Source organism: Neltuma alba, unplaced genomic scaffold, assembly GCF_004799145.2.
Source record: "Neltuma alba isolate B1F8T4 unplaced genomic scaffold, ASM479914v2 tig00001127_pilon, whole genome shotgun sequence".
Lineage (NCBI taxonomy): Eukaryota > Viridiplantae > Streptophyta > Magnoliopsida > Fabales > Fabaceae > Neltuma > Neltuma alba.
Window position 1 is genome coordinate 113,907 of NW_021632343.1, and position 18,851 is coordinate 132,757.

General features: G+C 36.3%; 1 protein-coding gene across 1 annotated transcript; it reads left to right on the forward strand.

Moving 5' to 3' along the window:
* The first annotated feature begins 11,288 nt into the window (after positions 1-11,288).
* Positions 11,289-17,593, forward strand: LOC114751136 (disease resistance-like protein DSC1). The gene is made up of 4 exons (XM_028939799.1): positions 11,289-11,767; positions 13,600-14,638; positions 14,742-15,041; positions 15,146-17,593. The coding sequence occupies exons 1-4, from the start codon at positions 11,289-11,291 to the stop codon at positions 17,591-17,593; spliced, it is 4,266 nt and encodes a 1,421-aa protein (XP_028795632.1).
* The last annotated feature ends 1,258 nt before the right edge of the window (positions 17,594-18,851 follow it).

Here is an 18,851-nt window from a genome sequence, read left to right on the forward strand (position 1 = left end):
CGATAAGCCGCTTGAGAAAGGTGATGAAATCGCACCATTGCTGATTCAAGCAATCAAGTATTCTAGCGTATCTATAATAGTCTTCTCAAAAGACTATGATTCCTCAGGATGGTGCCTAGATGAACTCGCCCAAATCATGCAGTACAGAAACAATGAGGGTCAGTTTGTTATACCCATCTTCTACAAAGTTGACCCCTCACATGTTCGAAATCTGACTGGAGCTTACAAGAAGGCATTTGAAAAACATGAGAAAGATTTCAAGCTTGACCCAAACAGGTTGAATAGATGGAAAGCTGCTCTTTCTGAAGCTGGCAATTTAAGCGACAAGCACTGCCAAAACTTCACGTAAGTATGTTTTTTTAATCAAAGTGATTCAACCAAAATGTAAGTATTTCCCGGGTATCCTACCCAGAGTGGCAGCTTACCTTGTAAAGTGAAGCATTTATTTTAATTAAGTGCTCCCAAAACATAAAATGGACGGTTTACTCTGTTTATTTCTCTTTTTGCTTTGTTCAATAGGGATGAATCCAATTTAATTTAGGAAATTGTCGTTGATGTCAACACAAAACTGGAACAAATACATAATTGTCAACAAAGATTAAAAGAGGTAATTGGAATGGATGAAATGATTGAACCCATTGAAGAGTTACTGGAAAAATTTCACAAAGTTGGAATTTGAGGGATGGCGGTGTGGGTAAGACCACAATGGCAAGTGCTGTATTTTTCAAATTATCTTCTAGGTATGACACTTGCTGCTTCTCAGAAAAAAATGTATTAGAACATGTTTGTAGCTCTCTTGTCTCGAAGTTGCTAAGGCAAGATATGCAAAGTGCAGATATTGCCAAAAGGCTCGGTAGTAAAAAAGCTTTCATTGTGCTTGATGATATTGATAGTTTTGAGCAATTAGAGGATCTGCAGGATAACATATGCAATTTCTTGGGAGAAGGTAGTAAAGTTATGATAACAAGAATAAGAAATTGCTTTGGGGAAACAATTATGAAATATGCGAGGCCAAGGGATTGAGTGATGAAAATTCGCATCGACTTTTCATCCTAAAGGCCTTTGGATTAGACCATCTAGAGGACGGATATGAACAGCTCATAAAAGGGTTTGTAGATTATACCCAACATAATCCCCTCCCTTTTAAAGTTCTAGGTTCACATGTTCACACTGAAGATAAGAAATTATGGGATGATTTGTTGAGAAAATTACGAGAAGGCTGTCAAAATGGCAAAATTCAAAAGGTGTTAAGATTGAGTTATGGTGGATTAGAATATAAAGAGAAGCAAATTTTTCTAGACATTGCATGTTTCTTGAAAGGTGAAAGTGAAACATTTGTAGAAGAGCTATTAGAGAGCTATAAATTCTACCCAATTGTTGGCAAGCAAAAACTTAAAGACAAGGCTCTTATTGTCATGACCAATGGAAAAGTTGAGATACATGACTTGATACAAGAAATGGGTTTACAAATTGTTTGTGAAGAGAATACCAGTGAACCTGGAAAAAGGAGTAGATTATGGGATCCTAGGGAAATCTCTGTTGTATTGAAAAATTGTGAGGTAAGAATAAGATAACTTTCTTCTCTTCTTCTCTCTCACTCTTAACAAAATTATTTGTCACCAATGTCAGACAATGCTCTTTATTTTTCTTACTATTTCCCTAAACTTTGTAATTTTCAGGGAGACAAAGAGGTTGGAGGCATAATGTTCAATACATATGGGATTAGACCCTTAGAATTGACTGCTAAGAGCTTTAATAAAATGACGAGCATAAGGTTTCTCAAATTTTATTCAACTTGGACTCGGTCACGAGGCATTAGTATTCCATCAGGTCTTGAGTCAATTTCTACCAGAATAAGGTACTTCCACCACCGGGGGATCGGTTTCTCTCCACTTCCTTCCCGTTAGCTTCCAGTTCACTACCTTCAACGACGTCGTTTCACACTAAAAATCTTAACCATCCATTTCCTCACTCCATCTCAGTCGTTCAGTGGGTTTAATGTTTAATATCACCAGCTTCCGTTTCTCTTCCATGAGCAGCGTGGGAAAGTCGAAGCTATTGGGGGGAAAGGTTTCGGCGCAGAGTTCTGGGAAGGAATGGATGGTGAATATTAAAACTTGGTGAGTAAACAATTTTTACAAAATACCAACAGTTGATTTCAGTTTCTGCAACTCTTTCTTGAGCAAAGAACGTGATGCAAAGCTAGAATGAAACAACATGAATTAGAAACTGCTGAAAAAGCTGGGATTAATCAAAAATCGGCATTCAATTTACAAAGCCAGTATGCAGGAGGTCGAGATAATTTGGGATATACAAGAGATGATATTAAAAATTATCTTAACTCAAGAAGGCAACGGGCTATGGAATATGGTGATGCTGGATGTATATTTCGTTATTTTGAGCAACAATTGGCAGAAAATCCATCCTTTTTCCATGCTTACCAAATGGACTTAGAGGAGAGAGTCACAAATGTGTTTTGGGCCGATGCATGCATGTTGATTGACTATGCTTGCTTTGAAGAAGTAATTTCATTTGATACAACTTATTGCACGAATAGTAATCACAGACCTCTTGCAATTTTCTCTGGCTTTAACCATTACAAAGCAGGGGTGATTTTTGGAGTGGCATTGTTATATGATGAGACCATCGAGACATTTAAATGGCTCTTTGAGACTTTTCTATGTGCACATAAGAATTTAAAGCCTTTAACAGTTTTCACTGATCAAGATGCTGCCATGGCACGAGCATTACAAGAAGTGATGCCAAATGTAAAGCATGCTTTGTGCACGTGCCATATTTCAAGAAATGCAATGAAGCATCTTCCAAATTCAATGGTTAGTGATTTCAACAAGTGCATGTATCATTGTTGGGATGAAATAGAATTTGAAGAAGCTTGGCAAATATTATTATCAAAAGAAAGTATGACAGAAAACTCATGGTTGATGTCTATGTACCAGATAAAAGAGAAATGGGCAGCATGTTATATGAAGAACATAAAGACACTTGGTATGAGAAGCACACAAATTAGTGAAAGTGTCAATGCATCTGTTAAAAAATGTACCAATGTTCTATTGGATATCAATCGATTCTTGCATCAATTTAAACAAGTTTTAGAGGAGAAACGCTACAATGAATTGAAAAGTGATTTTGAGGCACGTGACAAGGTGCCAAGATTGATATTGCAAAGTTCATGCATGCTTCATCAACTTTCTGATGTCTATACTCGACCTATTTTTGACTTGTTCCAACACCAATATGATCAACGTGAAGCCACATGTATAAAAGAGAGAAAAGAAAGAAAGAAAAATGAAGATGAGGAGGACAGTGTCATCGTGTTTGATTATGTTATCACCATGTATGATAAGAAAAGGGAGTTTAATTTAACATTTGATCCTTCAACAGAGACGATCAGCTGTAGTTGCAAAAGTTTGAAAGAGTGGGCATATTATGTTGTCACGCATTGAGGGTATTGAATGAACGTGATGTCAAATTACGCCCTCAAAAATATATTGTAAAGAGGTGGACAAGAAAAGCACGATGTGGTGTAGCGTATGATATTAGAGGAAATCAGATTGAAGTTGATCCTAAAATGCAAAGATCAAATCGATATAGATAATTATGCCCCTTGCTTGTTAAATTAGCAAGTGATGCGTCAGAAAGTCCAGAGGCATTCTCTCTTGTCCATGAAGCTATGTTGGAACTTAGTAAGAAAGTAACTGAGCTGCATATAAAATATCTTTCAGATGGCAACAATAGTAGCAAGGATCATGTGGAGAATCATGATGGTGATAATGATTGTAGAAAAGTTGTTGGGTTTAAAAAGAGATACGGTAAAAAGACAAGTAAACGGATAAAGAGCTATGTTGAAACTCGTCCAAAGAAACGAAGAACCTCTAAGAAACCTCTTCAAGCTTCGCATTTAGTGAAAACTTCGCAGGTATATTTATGGTCAATTTAATTCTTGATCGATTTAATTTCATATAGAGCTTCTTATATGTTTATTGTTTCTTTTTGAATATGTTTTAGGGACAAGATAGTCAACTTCAAAAATCTAGCTCATCAAGTCAAGTACAACATGATCATATGATGTTGGATAACTCTCAGCCAAGTCAAATGACTTTCACAGATTTGTTGACGGTATGTCATATAATGTTGGACAACATAATCAAACTAGTTTCTTTATCTAAGACATGTTAATTGAGACATTCTTCTTATTTCTTGACTGTAGGCATCACTTGACTGCAACATGACTTCCTTTGAAGCACTGGATTTTAGCCAAACATATAATGATGGTAACCATAAAGAATAATGATAATTGAAGGGAAAAATTAGTCACTTTTATTGAAATTTGAATTTTTTACACAGCATTGTCTCATCTCAAGATAATTGACAATTTGAAGCCTCTTGCTACATATTGATTAACAATACAAATTTTGACTATGTTACAAATACAGGTTCAATGATTGACTTAGATCCTCCTGCATGAAGTCTCCATTTTAGCTCTTTTTGTCTCGCTCGTTTATACAGCATCTAGCTTCTTATGGGCTGCTCTCTTTTTTGGTCAAGCAAGCTCATCCTTTTATACTTCTGGGCTACTCTCTTTTTGGGTCAAGAAAGCTCCTCCTTTCTTATTTCTGGGCTGCCCTCTTTTTTGTTCAAGCAAGCTCGTTCTTCCAGCATTTTCATGTCTTCTTAACTCATGTAATTTGAGTAGGCTTTATTTTGTGATGAAGATTGCTCATCATTTGTGTAATCTGTCATGAAACAATCATAGATGTTATTTGGTATGTAGCAATATTTCTCATAGCATTTTAAACTACTGAGAAGTATAGCATTTGAATAGCAAGATTGATGACCGATTGTGATGTTCAGAAATAACAGTCCTCACAAAACATTAGTTATACTGATCTATAAGCATCAAACATAAAGACAATTTCATCAACTAAAATTGTGCAAGTATGCTGCTAAGACATGATATTGCAAATAAAAAATGGTGTGTGTCGCAGGTGCATATCGCTGAATGGCTATATCCACAAGACCCACTCCAAATCCAATATTCAATATGTGACCAACTCCTGAACAAATAGCTTTAGCATGAGCCTCCATCAATGGCTTCTCCCAAGCCATCATGACAGCCTTGCTATTAGAGTTCATCATCTTATCTTCACTAAAACTTACCCTATCTTCCAAATAATCTTGATCAATATTGGCGTTTTTACTTTCTCTCCTTGCAATTATGCCCAGGATCAACTCGGCTTGAATGCCTGATTAAGTAGAACTTAGTAACTACATGAAAATGACAACAAATACTCAGGGCATGATTCGTAGGAATGAAATTGAAAGGAGTCAAAGGATAAGGATTGAAACTTGGTAATCTATTTAGACATAATTAGACTACCTTAGCTAGTAAGGTTCCAAAAATATAAACTAAAATATCACCCAAGAAAACAATTTCAGCAAGCTAAAGCTTGATACCCTGCCATCTTATGTTAATTAGTCAAAAAAATAACAACCAGCCAAACTTGAAGCCTATATCCTTATTGCTTATATATTATTTTACAATGCCAGCCAAGTAATAACCTACCTCATAAGCCTGATCTCAAAGCATAATATATCTAACATGTTCGCACACAATTAGGCAAACATGTATCCCAGAATTCGCCTTGTTAATTCATCGGTTGTATGCAAAGAAGATTCCAAAAGTTAAAAAACATTCTAAATAAAAGCATGACTCATGCTCAATTAGCAATAACATCATATGTATCAAGAGGTTTCAGCTATTTCCTGTATCCAAAGACTGCAAACGGATTGCACAAACATTCCAAAATTGATTCCTTGTCAATGAAACCCAGCATAGAGTAAATTATTAAAAATAGAGTAAATTGGGAAAATTAAGGTAGATTGAACAACTGACAGAAGATGAATTAGAACGGAAGTTCCTCGTGATTGAAATAAGGCGCTTAGTTGAGTGGAGAGCAAGCACTAGATCAAAGGACCAGGAAGATGTAGAGCCAGTGGACGAAGTAGAAGCATCTGAGTTTCCGGAATCAATGGCAGGCTTCTTTGAGTCCCTAATCTCATCAAACAAATATGTAAGTAAAGAGATCCGACGAACCAGATCGGTGTAGTCCTTCTTGAACATAGCATTGGCTTCAGAGGCAGTAGCAGAAGAGGATCCCCCAACTCCACTGCAAATTCCAACAATGTCATGAACTAGACCAATGAGCTCCGGAGTGCGATCTCCGGCAACAGCGCTGGCAGCTTCGGTGGCCATTGTCACGTTATCCCTCTCTCCTCTCTCGCTTTCGTTGTGTTTGCGTCTGAAGGTAAGAATAGCTGAATAAACCGTCGTCAAGGAAGAGAAACAGAAGCTGATGAACCCACTGAACGACTGAGATGGAGTGAGGAAATGGACGGTTAAGATTGTTAGTGTGAAACGACGTCGTCGAAGGTAGTGAATGGGAAGCAAACTGGAAGGAAGTGGAGAGAAACCAATCCCTTCCACCGGGTAGGATACCCGAGGAAGTCCTTGCCATCAAATTTTTGTGCTGAGCTTCTTCTTGAACTCAACACGGAATACAGCCTGATTGAAACACTTTGGAAGGGGTGCAGGTATTATATGTCATCTTTAGTTTTAAATAGTAATGTTTGAGAGATCTTTAATTTCCGATAAAATGCCTTTATTTTTTTTCCTTTTCTATATTTTCTAATGGTTTCCAGGACTTAGCGAATTTAAGAAGATTAAATCTTAAAACCTGCGTTAGGTTGAGGGAGTTACCAGATTTTTCCAAGGCTCATAATCTTGAAAGCGCAGATCTGAGTGCTCGCGCCCGTTTGTGTTATGTGCATGCATCTCTCCTATCCCTGCACAGTCTCATTTCTTTGGATGTAAGCTTCTGCTATAGCCTTGAGAGTCTCCAAAGTAGGATTCATCTAAAATCTCTCAAAGCAGTCAATGTAACTGATTGCCGTCTTAAGGAATTCTCCGTGTCATCAGAAGAACTAATGTCTTTGGATTTATTTGGAACAAAGATAGAAGAATTGAGCCCATCAATCGTGCGTTGTTCAAAGCTTAGAACACTCGATCTCTTGCATACGAAATTGAAGAATCTTCCAATAGAGGCATTAAGTTGCTTAACATCTGTGGAGAAATTCCGTGTCTCCCACAAGAAGATTGACCATGTCGGCCTGCGTGTGATGTTTGATCGCTTACATAGTCTCCAATCACTGACTCTTGTGATGTGCTGCAACTTAACTGAACTCCCATATAACATCAGGCAACTCTCTAGTCTGCAAGAGCTTTATTTAACTTGTTGTGGGAATCTTCAATATTTGCCAGAGCTTCCTCCCTCCCTTAAATTATTAGATGCCACTGATTGCACAGCACTCTCATTCGACCTTAGTTCATCACCTTAGCATCGTCAATCGTCTGCTGCTCAATACTTCAAGTCTTTGGCATCTTCCATGGACCCTGCTTTGTCGTTTCAAACTTGTGCAGCTTCGTATTCAAAATTTCAGGCAGAGAGTGGAAGAAGTCGAGTTGGCAGTTCACTGCCAGGGCTTTGTTTGGTTGGAGGGTTGTTGAGGGGAGGGGATCAGTGTGTTTGGTTGAGAAAAATAGAGGGGAGGGGAGAGAAGAAATTTGTCTTTTAGTGCTCCCCTCCCCTCCCCATGCTCCCCTTCAAATTTGGGGTTTTTTTGGAGGGGAGAGAAATATTATGTCTAATATTGACCAAACTATTCATACTAATTCAAGTTTGTCCATCTTATTAAAAATCTTTTTTCACTTCTTTCTCTTTTTAACCACTAATAATATTTGATGATAATAATATAATTATATAATATATACATATCATATGTATTAATATATACATATCATAACATGTGTGTATTATAATTATATATTATATCGTGTGTGTATTAAAAAAATAAATTAATCTAAATATAGAGATAAGGTATATTTGTGAATTTATAATTACCTCTCCTCTCCTCCCCTTATGAATCAAACAAGAAATCTCCCCTCCCCCAAACAAAGCCTAGAAGTGCTGTTTTTGCAGGAGTGGCCCAACCTAACTGAACTCCCCGACAATATCCGGCATCTTTCTGAGCTACAATATCTCTCTGCAGAACGCTGCACGAGGCTTCAGGCTTTGCCGCCACTTCCTCCATCCCTTAGAAAGTTGATTGCCACAAACTGCGTATCGCTGGAGACGGTGTCTGCTTCAACGATTTCAAGCACATCTGAGAATTATGGTGAAAAAATTTTCTCATTCATCAATTGTGTGAACTTAGATCTGGGTGCCATTGAAGAACAAGCCAAGTTGTTGTTAGAGAAAGCAGTTCATGAGAAGGAAGATGTTACAGTTTATTACCCAGGAAAGAAGGTTCCGAAGTGGTTTGGGAATATTCGGAACCAAAATGATTCGTCCATCGTCCAACTTTCTCTAGCTTCTCACAATTTAGTGGGTTTCGTTTTTTGCGCTGTCGTTCCTGACTCCTTCTCAGAGGAACGTTGTATTCCCCCTCAAATTTCCTTCGGTGTTAAATTGGATGAAATGACTACCCAAGTTGGATTTCCATTTTTTATAGAATTCAGTCCTGGAAATGTTCTCCTACGTTCAAATCCGAAACTATCAGAATTGATGCTCGAGAAAATTGAAGGGAACAGAAGAAATCATGAAACCACAACTTATGACCCAAATCTTTTGTTCAAATTCGGCCTAGGAATTGCTAGTGATGATATTCTCATCGAAGCGTGTGGAGTCTACCCCATTTACGCCTCAGAATATTCCGATGTCGATCACCAAGGGAAATCGGCGGATTTCAACTTGACTTTCCGAAAACGCAAGGCCATAACGATTGAATAGGTATTATCTCCTCCTTAAATTAGCAAATTAAGAGCATTTATTCATACTTCACCATGATACACGTTGACAATGATTACATGCTAACGATATTCAACTGTATAGGTTCCAGGCAAAAAAATGACTATTTGATGCCTTTTTTTGTAATAATTATTGCCCTCATGGTTCAATTTTGACTTTTTTAATCAGTTCAGTAATTCCATTCCAGGGAAATGATAATCTTGTAAACAACACATCAACAAAAATTTTGGCAGGTGAATAAAACAAATGGCTTTTAACGAATAAGCATGTTAGTGTTTGTAGATAAAAACAGAGTAAAGAAAAAAAGAGCATGAGCGATCGTTCCTTCAAGTTGAGTTTTACATAAGAGTTGTTGAACATCATTGAACTAATCCTGATTTGCATATTGACGTTTGTCGATGAGAACAGAGTAAAGACTTGAAAACAGAGCATGAACAAGTCGTGCCATAACTTGCACAGGCCAGTTTGTCACATTATGGTAATTGCGGTAATTATATTTATGTAGATGAACAGTTAGTATTGGTGGGGCTATTTCATTATTAGTCTGTGTATCGGTTCTCAAACCTTGTGCATTTTAGTTTGGCAAAATGGTCGCTTACATATTCCAATTTGTTACAGTACATATAGCATCAGAATATACTTTAAGAATTAAAAACGGAGTTTTCAAACTTGCAATACAAAGCATTTATGTATATTTAATACATGCGAATTAAGACCTTTTCCCCTAACAAAACTGTGTTTTGTTTCATGATTGGTGATGATTAGAAAAACACTTTAATTTTCTATTTAGAGAAACCCAAAATGGTTCCAAGGTGTTTCCAGCTTCCTACAAGTTCGTATACCCTTATATAGTGTATGTATCGCCTGATCTAATGGCAGAAAATATTATCAAGGAAAATTTTTTGGAATAGTAAAAAGATTTATTATTTTTTGAGATTTTCTCTTTTAATATTCTTTTCTTTCTTATTTTTTTTTTCCACACCCAAACTAAGTGGAACTTTCAAGGATCATTTATTCTTCCGTCTATGCACCACTTTTCCGGTGAGGACATGGACCAGATCAATATGGAGGCCAATGCATGCAATTCTACCGATAGACTTGAATTATAAATAATGCTGTAGCCCACTCTTAATATAATATAAGATGTAGATAGCTAATTTGTTAAATTACCTCTTGATTAAGAGCTCCTTTATGTGCAAACAATAAAGATAATTTGGGTAGGAAAAAAATTATAAATTTAGGAGACAAAATGAATTAACATCTTATATTTAAGATTAAAATGAACTCCTTGTCTAACTCCTATATTTAGCACCAAAGCTTGTAGATATTAATTTGATCCCAAAAATAACAAATATTAGGACCTATCATTTAACACACTTTTAAACACAATTGATGTCATCAACAATAACATTTGCTTCTCAATCCCTATTATAAAAACTAGTTAGAATTAGAATTTAACTTTAAATATAAAATTTTAATCCGCTTTGTCTATGTATTTATCATTTTCTTTCCTCAAACCAATTTACTTGACTTAGAAATTGATATATAATTTAGGTCTAGCACTATGTAGAGGCATTTTAAGAAAATCATGTCACCTTTGTTATAATTAATTATCACATTTGGCCTCTAATATAAAAGTTAATTGATTAATTTGAGTATATTATGAAAATTAATTAAGTTAATTATTTATAATAAATGAGTATCGTCTTTCCTAAAATACATTTGCTAATCATGTGTATTAGCCAGAACTATTATGTGATGAAACCTTTAACATGTACAGCAATGATTATTTTTAAAAAAATAGATAAGATGGGGTCTTATATTTAGAATCAATTTGAGTGTCAAACTAACTCTTATAATAAAGACATGAGGTAGTAATTTATTTGACCTTCTTAGTCTAAACAAATTAAGTAACTCTTACATGAAATGGAATAACCACTGTGACCTGCCATCAGTTGGCGAAAGTCGCCTGGAAATAGATGAGCAATTGAATTTTGATGCAAATTTTCCACTAGGTTGTGCGAGGGAACATGTCATATCCTGACCCTTTTTTTGGGTCTATATGAAAGCATTAACAATTTTAAAGTAGTGATGTTTTTATTTGGATTCTGCTCAAATTATTATCTATAAAATGCATCTACTTCATTCATCACGATCACAGTTGAGAGTTGATGAAGATCCAGATTTCCAAGGCCAAAAGTAAAAGAAAGGTGGGGGCCAAGAATGGGAAGGAAATGTATTCCAATGTGAAAAGAGGGAAAGTAACAATTGCCGTGTCATTTGGCTCTGAAGACTTAAGACTGAGTCAAGTCCATTGGTCGCCATATACTCTATCGTCCATCACTGTGGCCATTTTTCAGCAAAGAAGACAGAGAGATAATCCGAGAGATTAATCAGAATCCCATGGGTGTTGCAGCTTCATCTTCTTCTTCATCGTCCTCCAGGAAATATGAAGTCTTTCTGAGTTTCAGAGGAGAGGACACTCGCAGATCCTTCACCAGCCACCTCCATACTGCCTTATGCCTCAAAGGTATTGAGACATACATAGATTATGAGCTCCCAAAAGGCGATGACATCTCCCAATCACTCGTCCAAGCAATTCAGGATTCATCCATCTCTGTGGTGGTCTTCTCTCAAAACTATGCCTCTTCAAGATGGTGTTTGAATGAGCTTGTTCAGATCCTCTGCTGTAAAGAGCACCAGGCACAGCTTGTTATTCCTATTTTCTACCAAGTGGACCCATCTCATGTACGCAAACAAGGGGGAGCTTATGAGGAAGCATTCGCACAACATTTGGAGAAAAACCCAGAGAAGTTGAAGGAGTGGAGACACGCACTTTCTGAGACTGCAAGTTTAGCAGGATGGGACTCTCGCAACTACAGGTCACTCTTCATTCTCTAACTCCAAGTATCTGAATCAGAGTCTCATACTTCTACTTATTCCTGTGATTGGTCTTCATATTCATATAAATTGCTTTTTCTTTCCATATTAGTTTATCTGACAACTAATTAACTGATAGTGAATAATGATGTTGGATCATATTTATTGCAATACTCGTCTATATATGGTATATATACTTAATTTCTTTAAATTATTGGGTTTACAAGAAAAAAAAACATTATTTAAATGGTGTCATCTCAAAATTGGGTATTTTAGCTCTAAAAGTTGTTTTTTTTAACTGTTCAACCTTTCTTTGAATTAATTATCATTACGAATAACTCATATGGTAGAGTAAATTATGTATACATTTTTTTTTCATTTGAATGAATCCTTCTTAATAATTTGGAAAATGGATGAAAATATCCGCACAATTTTGATAAAACTCTGGAGAAATTTGTCATTTTATTAAATAATAATCTTATGATGTCACCAAAAAGTCATCAATTAGTTGTCACTTTAACAAGGAGGAATTCTTAGATACTCCCGGTGCACCACATCATATAAACACTGCCCAATAAAAATGCACCAACTCCATGAACGTCAGTCTACATGTCACCTGATGTGGCAATTTTTTAATTAAGACTATTTTATCAAAAAAAAAACTCTGTCACCCTCATACTCTCTCTCCCATTTTCCGAAAACTTCTGTCAAAATTTTCTCTTTCCACTTTATTATTATGACCCGTCACTTGCCCATTTTTCATTTGACTCTCCTCTCTCTCCTTTTTCTATCTTCTCTTTCGTCACTCTTCGTTAGGTTTGTTCTATCTCTTCTCTCCTCATTCTTCCATCTCCCATTGTTGTATCTCTCTGTTCTTCCTTCCGCCATTGTTTGTTCTATTTTAACCAGAAATCAGGGTTTACCTATTTTACTTCTTTTTCACATCTTCCTTTCCCACTATTATATAGTAAAAGCTAATTTTTTTCCCACCCACCCTCTAGCGTCTTCGTGTTCTGCATTTCTATTAGTCGTTGCTTATGGTTTCTGCCTTCTGTTATGCTCATGACCTTCAAAGAGCATGTGAGCTAGTTTCCTTCATCTTCCATCTTTCAACACACTAAGCAGCAGCAAAATTGCGCTAGAGAGGCTTTAAAAATTTCTAATAGAAAATCTTAAAATTCCAACAAAAAGAACTAGATATCCACGGAAGTTGAAAAGAAAGAGAGGTATATATGACTGTATGAAATCATCTTGTGTTTGTTCCTACTTTCTGGATCACTCGCTACATTGCTCTTTTCAAAAGCACAGCGTTTTTTCACTGCTCATTTGCGACCCACTCCTCTGGTTTCTATGATCAATTGCTTAGAGAAATTTGTAGATTCGATTTTATCGCTCTTACCAAAATCACTGCCCAAAGCGCCAAACCTTGCATCCAGTGTTTTTCTGATGAAGAGTTTGGGGTTGTCATAAAACGCAACCTAGAAGGTAATGAAAGAGAAGAGGGGAGAGAAGGGCGGGAGAATCGACTGAATAATGGGGGAGAGACGTGTGAGAATAAAGATGAGAGAGAAAAATTTAAAAGAAGTTCATTGAAAAATGGGAGAGAGAATACGCGTCGCAGAATTTTTTCATAAATTATCCTAAATTAAAAAATAGCCACATCAGGTGACATGTAGACTGACATTTATGGAGTTGGTGAATTTTTATTGGGCAGTGTTTATATGATGTGGTACACCGGGAGTATCTAAGAATTCCTCCTTTAACAAGTTATCTCTTGATTAATTTTCACTTGATGCATTAATACTTTCTTCTATGATTTCTTTTCTTACATCAGAGATGAAGCAGAACTCATTCAAAATATTGTCAATGACATCATCAGAAAACTAAACCATGCGTCCTCAAAAAGTGAATTAGCAAATATTATTGGAATTAAGGAGAATTCGGGTCATGTTGAAATGTTGCTAGAAGGATTCTCAACGATTGGAATTTGGGGTATGGCTGGGATAGGCAAAACAACCATGGCTAAGGTTGTGTTTGCCAAATTCCACTCTCAATTTGACAGTTGCTGCTTCTTGGAAAATTTAAGAGAAGAGTCCGAAAAGCATGGGCTAAAATATGTACATGATAAACTTTTCCATGAACTATTAAAAGATACATCTCTTAAAAGACTCGGTCATAGAAAAGTTTTGATTGTACTAGATGATGTGAGCAGCACAAGTCAGTTAGATTATTTGGAAAGGGAAGCTCCTCTTTTAGGACTTGGTAGCAAAGTCATCATAACAAGTAGAGATAAGCATGTACTTGATGGAAGAGTTGAGAGAATACATGAGGCCAAGGCATTGAGCTACAACAATTCACTTGAGGTTTTCAACCTTAAAGCCTTCCGCAAAGATGGTTATAAAAGTGAATATAAAGAACTAGTCCAAAGAGCAGTTGCTTATGCTCATGGCATTCCATTAGCCTTAACCATTTTGGGTTCATTTCTATATTCCAGAACTATGGAGGAATGGGAAAGTGCATTGAGCAAGGTAGAAAGCACTAGTAATCGAGATATTCAAGCTGTGCTGAAATTGAGCTATGATGGACTTGATGAGGAAGAGAAAGAGATATTTTTAGACATTGCTTGGTTTTTGAAAGGTAAATCTAAAAAATATGCAATAGAAATGCTGGAGAGCTGCGGCTTTCATGCAAGCATTGGTTTGAGAACCCTTGCGGATAAGGCGCTAGTAAGTATTGATTATAAGATACAGATGCATGATTTGATTCAATCAATGGCTTTTGAAATTGTCCGTCAAGAGTGTATGGAAAATCCTGGAGGACGTAGTCGACTACGGAATCCTAAAGAGATCTATGATGTACTAAAAAATAATCAGGTACAAATAATATCTATCTTTTACCTTGATATTTGACAACTATTGAAAAGACAATGTTAATATATATTAAGTTATTCACTTTTTTTTTTTTTATGTTGTTCAGGGAACTGATACAATTCAAGGCATAAGTTTAGATTTGTCTCAAATTAGAGGTTTACAATTGAATGCTGATGCCTTTAGCAAGATGACTAATTTAAGATTTTTGAAATTCTATTCACCTGAGGATAAAAGACCGTGCACTGTGAATCTTCCTTCGGGGCTCGAGTCATTTCCCAACTCATTAAGGTATCTTCAGTGGGACGATTTTCCTTTAAAGTCTCTACCATTGTCATTTTGTGCTGAGAAGCTAGTTGAATTACACATGCCTAACAGCCACCTTAAAAAACTATGGGACAGCATGCAGGTATAACGTACAAATATGAGCTTTATAATTTTTTGTACAATTTAATTAAAATTTAAGACTCTTGTTTCTTATGTAATATATATTTCTCTTTTTAATTGTTGCAGAACTTGGTGAATTTAAGAATGATAAACCTTGTGGGATCCAAACAATTGAAAGAGTTACCAGATTTCTCAGCCGCTCGAAATCTTGAACGAATTTTTTTTAGGTCGTGTGAAAGTTTATGCCACCTTGATCCATCTATTTTATCTCTCCCAAGATTGAGGGATGTGGATCTTAGCAGCTGCAGAAACATGAAGAGTTTGAAAATGGAGAGACAGTCAAAATCTCTCGAACGCCTATCTGTCCATGGTTGCTATGGTCTCAAGGAGTTTTCATTCTCTTCAGAAGTGATAGTTACTATGATAGGTTTAGAGGCGACAAGCGTTGAGATATTGGACTTTTCACTTGGGCCTATGGAGAAACTCGGAAGGCTCTCTCTCAGTGGCTCAACACTAAAGAATCTTCCGATTAACGGGATTTGTTGCATGAGATCTCTTCGAGACCTTCGTCTTCAAGATTGCGGAGGAATAATTGACAAATCAAAGCTCCACACGTTATTTGATGCTTTGTTATATCTAGAAACAATTGTCTTGTATCGGACTTGCAAATTAACTGAACTTCCAAGCAATATCAAGCATCTCTCAATGCTAAGATCTCTTTACGTAAGCTCTTGTAAGGACCTTCAATCTTTGCCAGAACTTCCTCCATCCGTTGAAGAATTACATGCTTGGAATTGTGCATCTTTAAAGACATTACAACTAACTTCTCATATTGGGTCTTCATTGTCGGCAGATGAAATAATGTTGGGTTCAACGGTCTGTTCATCAGTTGCTTATCTCAGAAATCTTCGAAGTCTTAATCTTCATGGTTGTGAACAATTTTATGAATTCCCTGAATTCAGTGACTCCTTATCTTCGTTATCTTCATTGTCGTTGAGAGGAAGTAATGTAGAGAGCTTGCCTCCCAGCATCAAGCATGTTTCAAAATTAAAATGTCTTCACTTGAGCAACTGTAGAAGGCTTCGTTCTCTGCCAGAACTGCCACCGTTCATCGAAACTGTTCATGCTAGTGATTGCGTATCACTTGAGATTGTACCCATTTCAATACCTTTTGCACCACAGTTGGCCTTCCTATTTCTAAAAGATTGCTTCAAATTGGAGAATAGTTTCTTATCTCGTGTTACGGAAAGTGCTTATTTCTCATTGAAGCGATTAGTGTACACAAAGCAAAGAGGTGGTGTTTGTTACCCCGGAAGAAATGTTCCAAAGTGGTTTAAATTTAATCAGGAAACAGAGGCTTCCAACTATATAACTATCGAGCCTCCTTCCACCTCGAACGATTTAGTTGGCTTCATTTTCTGCTGTATTCTTTCTCATCGCCCTCCTGGTTACTTGCAATGCAAATTTTATTACGATGGTAAGAAGCGCGGATGCTCAACATTTGATATGAGGAGGTATAATTTGGATTCACATCATGTTTTGGATTCACATCATGTTTTTCTATGGTGTGATCCTGACATATTCATAAGATTCCACAAAGCAATGGACGATCAAAACACCAATTCCAGGCCAAAGTTGTCATTTAAATTCTCTTATGTTACGTATCGAAAGAGTTCTGTTGATGTTGTGATCGAAGCATGTGGAGTCTGCCTAGTATATGCCTCTGAATACCACTGCTTCATTCAGCAAATGGAAATGGAGCCAAACGTGACCTTGGGTTCCCAAAATGAGACTTGTCATGATGCCAATGAGAATTCATTTCATGGAATACCAGAATATGCTAGTTTCTCATTGAAGCAAGGAATATGTGGCAACTTCAAAGGAAGTATTATTCCAGAGTGGTTTACTGATAAAAGTTCGACGATAAAGTATGGATACTTACAAGTGAGTGTTCAGCTTACTCCAGATTTTGACAACCTAAAGGGTTTCATTTTCTGCTTTGTTATACCTCATCTCTCCTCAAGAAAAAGGGATCAATGTCGCTCATCATGTGGATGCACGTTATATGACAGGAGGTATATTCGCTTCGATTTGAAAGGCCGAACAGGATGGCACTATTCAATGGTGAAATTGGATTCAGATAATGTTTTTATGTGGTATGATCCCCTCTATTGCGATCGCATACTGCAAGAACTCCGAAGAAGTGGAATACATAATGATACAGAGCTTAAATTTGAATTTCAGTTTGGTGACCGTAAGCTCTGTAACGGGGGAGTTTATATTCATCATTGCTTGATTAAAGAATGTGGAGTTCGCCCAATATATATCTCAGAGTACACAAACTTCCTTCAACAAAAAAAATTGGAGGTAAGCATGCCAAAAAAGAGGCATCGGAGCATTGATGATGACCAACATCAACTCGCTTCAACAAAGAAATTGAAGGACTCTCAGATCATTCAATCTAGTCTCCTGAATTCTGAGTCCAAGACATCTCATGATGCTTATAATGAGCTGCTACTTATGCTGTCCCAATTGAATTTGGAATCCACAAAGCAACACATTCATCATAAGTAAATCACCTACAATCCATTACTTGATCGGTATGTATCTCTATTTTACATTTCATCTATTAAGCTTGACTTTTGTACACCATAGCTCCCACCATGGCAAACATAGATTATGCTTTTAAATGAAATGTATTACTTTGTAATATATTTAATTCTATTGTTATGTTTGAATCCATTTATTTACAAAATTAGAATTTCAATTTCTTGGCTTCTGACAATGAATATGTATCGTCTCAGACGACTTCACTTATATGTTTTGTGATGAAAAGCATGAGTGAAAGGAAATAACCAACCAAATCTTAAGATGATTATATTTAAGATGAAAATGATTTATCTTCCTGTAATTTTGTGTTTAAAAACCAAACTATTTTTCATAAGTCTTATTTTGCTAGATTTCTGTCTATTTACAAAAGAGCTCAACTTCTGCAACTGTCAGCGGAGGCTATGGAAAGAATCTTCATGATTCGGCCACTTGTATTTGTAGGTGTAAATTGTGATGAAGCAGTAGAGCTTTCATCTCCTCTGGATTTCATAACCATGTACGGATCAAATGATGGGCCATGTGCTGATTTCTATCACAGCCAATGCTGATTATAGGCAGCAAGAAGAGATTTGAGGGTAACCAAGAAAATTAAATTCTTGAGATTGATTTTTAGTTACATATCTTCTTTCTGATGCAAACCCTATATTCAATTATTAATATCTATTAACTAATGTTGTGCCCAAAAAATATATTCACTCATATTATTACATTCTCTCATATTTGCAGTTTGACAAAATACATGTATCTAGTCATCATTCTCGGCCAAGAAAAGCTAACATTAAGATTCGACTGATGCTGCTCCTTAATGGGAAAATGTATTCATACTATTCTTGGAGATAAAAGAAAAGTGATGTTTGAAATTAATATGGTGTAGTCTTGTGAGTTGGAATTTCTTCTGTTTTCCTTCAAACTAATTGCTTTCTTCACTTTGTTATGCTGGCTTTCTTTTTCTCTCTGCTTTTAGGAAGTTATGTACTGAAACCAGCATGTGAGCGCGTGACTTTGTAATTTGAAAATGATCTTCAATTTTTTATCAGGTTAAATTGCAGATCATGTTAAGAGACACTGATTGGGATGTCCAATTATTAAAACAATGCGGAAAATAGGCAGAGACCGGAATTAACTAATTTAATAAGTCGGTCATCCTTATTAAATGGTTAAATAACATACAGATTGTAGCCTGACCTCAGATACATATTCTATTCGGAGGTATTTTATGACA

Excerpts from the sequence above, each read along its gene's own strand:
- LOC114751136 (XM_028939799.1), top strand. The coding sequence starts at position 11,289 with ATGGGTGTTGCAGCTTCATCTTCTTCTTCATCGTCCTCCAGGAAATAT. Across the intron at positions 11,768-13,599 it reads TGGGACTCTCGCAACTACAG|AGATGAAGCAGAACTCATTC; the intron begins GTCACTCTTCAT and ends TTCTTACATCAG. Across the intron at positions 15,042-15,145 it reads AACTATGGGACAGCATGCAG|AACTTGGTGAATTTAAGAAT; the intron begins GTATAACGTACA and ends TAATTGTTGCAG.